Source organism: Argopecten irradians, unplaced genomic scaffold, assembly GCF_041381155.1.
Source record: "Argopecten irradians isolate NY unplaced genomic scaffold, Ai_NY scaffold_1196, whole genome shotgun sequence".
In the NCBI taxonomy this organism is placed as follows: domain Eukaryota; kingdom Metazoa; phylum Mollusca; class Bivalvia; order Pectinida; family Pectinidae; genus Argopecten; species Argopecten irradians.
In genome coordinates, this window is record NW_027188663.1 from 1 (window position 1) to 8,244 (window position 8,244).

The 8,244-nt window shown below is 34.3% G+C and overlaps 1 protein-coding gene across 1 annotated transcript; it reads left to right on the forward strand.

Moving 5' to 3' along the window:
* The first annotated feature begins 6 nt into the window (after positions 1-6).
* Positions 7-7,918, forward strand: LOC138314015 (E3 ubiquitin-protein ligase RNF213-like). The gene is made up of 10 exons (XM_069254220.1): positions 7-82; positions 214-355; positions 1,199-1,282; positions 2,050-2,242; positions 2,710-2,926; positions 3,042-3,116; positions 3,528-3,719; positions 4,579-4,668; positions 5,347-5,546; positions 5,827-7,918. The coding sequence occupies exons 1-10, from the start codon at positions 8-10 to the stop codon at positions 6,017-6,019; spliced, it is 1,461 nt and encodes a 486-aa protein (XP_069110321.1). The 5' UTR covers position 7; the 3' UTR covers positions 6,020-7,918.
* Positions 7,919-8,244: the final 326 nt, after the last annotated feature.

An 8,244-nucleotide genomic window follows, 5' to 3' on the forward strand; every position in this document is an offset into this window, starting at 1 on the left:
GATCTCCATGGACCACCTCACCACTGTCTTCCAGACAAAGATGGGAAAAGAACACCAGATCCTTAGGCTGTTTCTGAACGAGGTATGATCTGTTCAGAATATGAAATAATTGTGACTGGAATAATATTCTCTAATGTGTGTAAATGATCTTTGTAACCATACAAATGTTACCTAATTATTCTATCATTTACACCATCTTTTGTGGATTTGAAGGATTGTCACCTGCGAGCTATCCGTCTGGTCCCCAGCATCCTACGTCTACAGAGGCTTTTGATCAACAAATACCAGAGGAAGCTGGACCGAGCCGAGGCTACAGCCTTCACAGTGGAACAGGCACAATATGACTTCATTCAAGGTTAAACATACTAATCAAATGACATTAATTCTGATAAATACGTTGAACACTTTTGTCAAAGCTCATATCTGTTACAAAATAATGTACATTGTACTTGACAATGTATAGGATATGTCATGGCGCGGCATCCATCGTCCTTCAACTTTTCACAAAAGTTCCTTCTAGTCATGAACATGTCAACTGAATTGATTTTGACCAAATTTGGTATGAAGTTTCCTTGGGTCAAGGGGAACCAATCTTGTATAAATGGTGGGCCAGGCCCCCAGGGCCTGAGGGGCGAGCCCAGTAGGGGAAATATAGCAAATTCTTTAAAATACATCTTCTTCTGTAGGAATGAAGGGATTTTGTTCTAATTTGGTCTGAAGCTTTCTTGGATGAAAGGGAAATAATTTTGTATAAATGGTGTTTCTTGTCCCCCAGGGGCCTGAGGTGCAGGGCTGTACAGGGGAAATGTTGCAAATTTGTTTATCCTTCTTCTTCTGTAGGAATGAAGGGAATAAGTTCCAATTTGGTCTGAAGCTTCCTTGGGTAAAGGAGAATCAATCATGTATATACGGTGGCCCCACCCCTCAGGCTGGTCCCCCAGGGGCCTGAGGGGCAGGGCCCAATTGAGGAAATATACCGGTAGCAAATAAAATCCTTCTGTAGAAATGAAGGGAATTAGTTCCAAATTGGTCTGAAGGGCCTCTTGTTGTTGTTAAAGATTTCACAATTTTACCACTTGCTTTTGTAGTACTGGGTATGTACATGTTCAGTCTTTAACATTACATATATATTACAAAACTAACGATATATTACTTCTGGTACTGATGGCATTTAACTTCTACGACCTTTCTTTTGTAGATGGTAAAGATGATGAAGTGAAACTGCTGATTCAGAATTTTGCTGAAGCCTGGAATTGTGTACGACAGGCACTGGAAAACTTTCGTAAGTCTTAGCTGTTGGCTAGGAGTTAGATTCTGAATGGTTTACATAGCTATACAAAACACTGTCCTATCAATCTAAAAGATGTAGCTGGTCTAAGTTGTCTATACATATCTACCAAATACACTCATCACATGGCTTAAAGATGCTCCACTGCTAACAGAGCATAAACAATACTTATCATTGAACAATAACTGATGTTTAATCCTATATATGTATGTCTAATTAACACAAAACTACATATGAAATAATTTGTATTATTTTTGTTGCATGCAGATTCAGTATTTCATTCCATATAGGGCATAGTGCCATGGATTTTTTTCAGGGCGCAATTAATTATCTTTAATATATATATATTTAAACAAAATAAGACGTTCTTTTCAATGGTGGTAATGGTGTAAAGTAACTATTTTAACTGAAGAAAAATACTAATTTCTTTGCTTCTGTGTTTGATAAAGAAAAAAATACCATTCGTCAAAAATGGTGTAGCATCTTTAAGAAATTTCATCTTAGTTGAGAGACAAGACAGGATTAAAGTATTTTTACTTACACACTTATTCCGCTACAAACATTTCATTCGCTGTTCATGTAAAATCTGACAATTGTTATAAAAATTAGATACTGTAAACTTCTTACTTTAGTACTTATCATAACGTTTTGTGCAAACCTGTTTCAAAATCAAGTTTGCACGAAAATCTGATTGAGCCAATAGAAACATGCTTTAATTTCACAAAGATTTTGATTTCTCTGATGGATCTAATATTTTATAGCTTGCCCAACATCCAATGGGATTGCTGTTGTGTCCAAAGAGTTCTGTTCCAAGCAGATTACAGACAATTCACCCATCTCTATGCTCTTACCAACGATTAAAGATGCTGGTCTATGTTCCTATGTACTCGTATACTTCTTGTTAAAGAAACAGAAAAGCTTCCTGGAGAAATACTGCAAGGTGAAACGACAGAAGTAAGTTTAACATAGACCAACACCCATCCCTTATACATCAACACCCATCTCCATACTCTCTACCTCAAACTCTCTGGTCACTATTACACCAGCAACAAATTGTAGAAAAGAAATGAAAACCTCTACATGCAGTTTGGTGATGTTTTAAAGGTGAAATTAATAGGTTTGAATAAAACAAGTTTTATATGGTTTAAAATTTGTATCTATCACTATTGTTGATTAAGAACAATCTTGTATTTGTGTGAAATGCAAAAAAAAAAAAAAAAAAAAAAAAAAACTAAATTCTTGCAGAATTTGAACGTCTTAGGTCATATCTGTAAGAATTCATTAATTTTTTCGTAACATCTCAAAATGTTAGGTTTCTTATTTAAATGGATGATAACCATTGGTTAGCATAGTCATCAGAGGAATCATCTGACAATTTCAAAATCATTTGAGAAAGATGATTCAATAAATTTGTTTTGCAGGATGACAGATTTACCCAAGGTCAAAGTTCATGACCTGAGTCCTGCCCACCTGATAAGCTACCATCCAGAACGAGACATACTTCCCATCGTACTTGCCAACTGTAACTACTCATTTGAGGTCGGCAAGGGCACTAAGATCGAGTATGACTTTGGAAATATAGAGAGACAACTGGGAGACCGATTCTTGTTTGCAAAATCAGATATTGACATAGATGAGGTAAGGAGCAAGACAAACTTTATATTATACATTTTACAGATCCAGTCTTTTTGCTTATTGTAATGAAATTTCTTTGTAAGAGAGGAATGAGAATGTGGTTGTTTTGGTTTTACAGATTGAAGTAATGACGTATAGATCAGATGTCACAAATGCGATTGTGTTCAGGAGTCTGAGAGAGAAGATCCCACAGGTTTGTACGAGATTCACAATCTTTTTGATATGTCACTGTTAGTTTTCAGAACATGGCCATCAAATTTCAGATAATAAACTTCGATAAACTCTAAGACACGTGTACAGATCAAGTTAATTATATATAAATAATGTAGGATCTGTTAGTGGTCACACAGTTAAGATATTTGGTCCTAGGAGTCCTCAATTCCTTGGACATAGATGAGGTAAGGAGTGAGACGAATCAATCAAGAGATCAATGTGGGACATTTGTCATTGTGTTGATGTTTTACTGTGGAAACTGAAGTTTCCCTGGCCATCAAAATCAAGCGCATCCTTCAAAACAGATGTTGGTAGAATATGAAATGGTTGGAATATTAAATCTCTAATGTATTCAGTCTCTGTGTATGTTGTTTGGTTATTGTTGTAACAGGTACAGTTGGGAGCTGCCGTACGACATCAGATCTGCCAGGAGCTGAGAAGTCTACCTGAAATCTGTGATTGTCTGGACAAACTGGATATCACCATTAGCTTCCTCAAGTCTGTTGGTGAAAATCCTACCTTCCGTTTGGACACCTTCATGACACAGACTCTCAAACTGACAAACCCATTGGTCAGTCCAAAGGTAAAATACTGCTCTCAAAATGACAAACTCATTGGTCAGTCCAAAGATAAAATACTCCCTCAAACTGACAAACCCATTGTCAGTCCAAAGGTAAAATATCGCCTTCAAACTAATAAACCTATTGGTCAGTCCAAAGGTAAAATACTGCCCTCAAAATAACAAACCCATTGGTCAGTCCAAAGGTAAAATACTGCCTTCAAAATGACAAACTCAAGTCCAAAGGTAAAATACTGCCCTCAAACTGACAAACCCATTGGTCAGTCCAAAGATAAAATATCGCCTTCAAACTAAATAAACCTATCGGTCAGTCCAAAGGTAAAATACTGCCCTCAAACTAATAAACCCAAAGTCCAAAGGTAAAATATCGCCTTCAAACTAATAAACCTATTGGTCAGTCCAAATGTAAAATACTGCCCTCAAACTGACAAACTCATTGGTCAGTCCAAATGTAAAATACTGCCCTCAAACTAACAAACCCATTGGTCAGTCCAAATGTAAAATACCTGCCCTCAAACTAACAAACCCATTGGTCAGTCCAAATGTAAAATACCGCCCTCAAACTAACAAACCCATTGGTCAGGCCAAAGGTAAAATACTGCCCTCAAACTGACAAACTCATTGGTCAGGCCAACGTAAAATACTGCCCTGAAATCTGACTTATTCTCTGGTTTCGCCAAGATAATAAAAATCTGGTAAACTATTTCAACAAACAAGAAAATACCGGCCCTTAAAACTATATATCATTTTTGTATGATATTAGATAAATAAATAATGATAAAGTATATGCATTGTAATTGTAGAAACCTGTATTGTGATAAGACTTGTGTGTAGATATTTGACATACACATTTTTTTAACAGTCCAAGGCAGAATGTCAATGTCAGCATGTTCAGTGTTTGTGGCTCACTCTGGCACAGGAAAAGACCAAATGGCTGGCAAAACATAGAAAGGTATATTTCCTCTTTACAGAAGCAAGCAATATTTATTGGTTTAGGTCTGTCCTTCCTTCTGTGCAATAAAAAAAGGTTTTACCTTGAAAACAAGGTTAAATCTAACAAAATCCATCTTAATTCATTTTATTCAAACATGGACATGAGTAAATCCATCAGAACTAATAGTATTGACCCATTAGCTACGGAAAAGTAAACATATTTTTGCAATTCTTTATATACTTTTTCAATTCAATTCAATTTATTGCTCTTTTACAATTACATAGTAATTCAATGGCAAAAGAAACAATAACATGAATAGTGTTTGATCAATAGTAGCTGTAGCAGATATTGACCAAATTTTTTTTCCCAGCCTTTTTGAAAGATGGGGTTTAATATGTTTTCGAATTGCCACTATCCATGGAAATTACTTGATTTACAAAAAATATTTTGGTGAAAGAAGGAAAGCCCTGTACTAAATCTTTTTGACATTCTAAACATACAGTTTACTTGTTTTGGGGTTGTTTGTTTGTTTTAAATGCTGATTTCAGAAATACAAGTGCTCGGATATAGATGCCAAATATAAAACATGTTAAGGAGACATTTGAATTTGTTGGACCATATAAATATACTAAATATATAGGTGAAATTATTGCGGTATTGTTTATTTAACTATGTTGGGGGCCATTTACTTTACAGGATGTATTTGACAGTCTCGGGGAAGATTACAGAAAGGAGCTGACAGACCAACAGCGAGAGAATCTGCAGTACTTCTGTGACGGACTACAGACAGATAAAGTAGAGGTCTTTATGGAGTTTCTGTTTGAGTGTATCATGCTGATGATCGCCATTCCACAAAACACAGATGATGAGGACGCCTACGATATACTTAATCAAAGGTGAGGGCTGTAGATGCCAAGTTATAAAGGTGACTGTAATCACCCCCTAGCATTCCTCCTTGAGGTTTAACACTACTGGATGAATGTTGGTTGATGCGCCCACCATCATCTCATTATTGGCTATTCATATCACATAATAATCACACACATAATAATTATAATATACAATGTAAAGCCCTCTTACTGAAACTTTTTATATAATAATATAAGATCATTTTGACCTATATTTTCACCTTTGATTATTTGAAGTTGTGCATTATTTTGTAATTTTCTCCTTCAGTCTTCAACGAAACCTGGAAGGTTATTTGTACAGTCCTTTGTACGACGAGGAACCTCTCCTGCCAGACTGGTTAACGGACACTATTACCAGACTGGACGCAGACACTCCAGATAAACTCCTCGTGTCACAATGTGTCAATGTGTGGCTTGTCTTGTTTGAGTCTTACAGACAAAAGGAGAGAGAAAGGAGATAGACATATGGCGTCAATGTATCAATGTATACATATCTTGTTTATGCTTGTAACAAGAACAGGAAGAGGAGACAGAGATTCATAGTGCCATATGTACTCTAGATGTATATATCACAAAAACTATGATTCACTAAGTGAGCTTTGAATAATATTGATATGGGACACAACTTATACTTATATTCATTAAATTGTGGGGTTTTTTTCTAAATAAAGGGGAGACAATCTTCTTTTATCATGTTAAAATGTTTGGCAATTGATTATGATGACATTGTTACACATTACATTTTGTATTGAGCTTAAAAATCATAAATAAGGTCCTAGTTTGTATTGAATATTATCATGTTGTGATAGATGGGATCCATAGGAGAGTTATCTATGTATTGTAACAATGAAATCCAGTACATCATTATACTTCCCAAGACACTGTTGTAGTTATATGACTTTGTAAGCAGATGTGATTTGCTATGTGTTTTGAAATAAGACCCACCACTTCTATTATTGATAAATAGTCTTAGTTATTGTACTGTACTATTCATATGCATTGTATGTTGATTACCCATATGTTATTGAAATGGTGTTAGATGATTTACTTGTCAATGAAGGATATATGTTTGTGTTTTGATAAAGTAACACAATACTAATTAATACTTGTTTGAAATTCATTCTTTTGTTTTTCATTAAAAGCTAGGTTATTTGCTTTACCTTTGTCTTCATACCATGGTTAGCTATTTACTAATTGTAGTGTGTTTTGAAACTGATATCGGTATGGCTTTTATACCAGACTCTGTTATCAGGTGTATGTAAACTGTATCTTACTGTGCCTTTAACATTGAACAGATTATATGTTTATATACAGTATTTATATCATAAATTGAAGTTTACGTATATGTCATTACGAGGATAGCTTTAATATGCTGCAGTGTATTATTACTGATGATATCCTACAAAGTTCGGTGATATTTTAAGTGTACAGAATCAGACCATACAAACTCTATAGCACCATAAACATTTTTGTATAGTATTATGTTTATGTGAACACTAGCATCATTATAATGATGTTTTCTTGTTTAACAATAATAATGATGACACATACAATCAGACTAAATCTTTTTTCTATGAAGTTTCCATCCTGTATATTTACACAATTCTCTTTCTTTGTGTGGTATAACTTTCTAATTAACAATATCAATTATAACATTCAATATTCCTGTAAATAATGTACCCTGGCATCTGGATTTTATCATAGTTGTTCTCTAATAGATATTTTATACCTGCTAGACCCTGAATTCTTCAAAAAAAAGTGCCAACTTACCAGAAGTCAAAACTTTCTTCTTATATGTCAAAATGTTGGACTGAAGTCTGTTAGCTAGGGTTTAGTTTGTTTTGAGAAACTGAAGCAGGTAATGTATTATTAGTAAGGGTAAGTATCCTAATTAATAATGAGTTTGTGTGTTATATGTACTGTTAGTAACAGCTATTATCATCTTTTGTTATTGGTTTGCTTGTAACATAATATATATAACCTATTGTTACTAGTTAAATGTGTATATCTTATATAGATAGTACTATTTTGGAAAGACAGAATTGTTGCACAAGCAGTATTTATGGTTGAAAATCTTCTACAATCAGAGTTGTAGATTTATTCTCATTTTAGGTGCAATGGTTATACATCATACTGTTATTTGTTGCGATGGAGTTCCATTGTTCTACTGGTCATATGATTCTTGCCTAAACTTCTAGCTAGGTTAAGGAATAAGAATAATGAGATATCAATGGTAATATGTATGTTGTTGAAGATTCAGTGTTGATCAGTAAATATTTAAGATAGTTATAGTCAGTTTATGGTATGCTTTACTTGTAAGATGCATGCATGGTTTAGTGCTTGTTTAATACTTCAGATTTGAAGATATTTGATAATATATTTAAGCTGCTTTTATGCTAGTGACGTATGTTATCAGATTTTTAGTGCTTAGCTGCATGCATCATTTAGTACTTGGTTATCATGTATGTTACTTCAGATAGATTGACAGTGATTAAATATTTAAGCTGCATGCATCATTTAGTGTTTGGTTATTATGTGTGTTACTTCAGGTAGATTGACAGTGACAAAATATTTAAGCTGCATGCATCATTAAGTGCTTGTTTCTTCAGATAATAAGATATATAATTACAATCTAACTACATGTATTTAGTTAATACATGGTGATATAAATAATGTGCGACATTGT

Bases quoted from the DNA above. Each gene is read 5' to 3' on its own strand.
- LOC138314015 (XM_069254220.1), top strand. From the start codon at position 8: ATGGACCACCTCACCACTGTCTTCCAGACAAAGATGGGAAAAGAACAC. The intron at 356-1,198 runs GTTAAACATACT...TTTCTTTTGTAG, and splicing joins ACAATATGACTTCATTCAAG to ATGGTAAAGATGATGAAGTG. The intron at 1,283-2,049 runs GTAAGTCTTAGC...AATATTTTATAG, and splicing joins ACAGGCACTGGAAAACTTTC to CTTGCCCAACATCCAATGGG.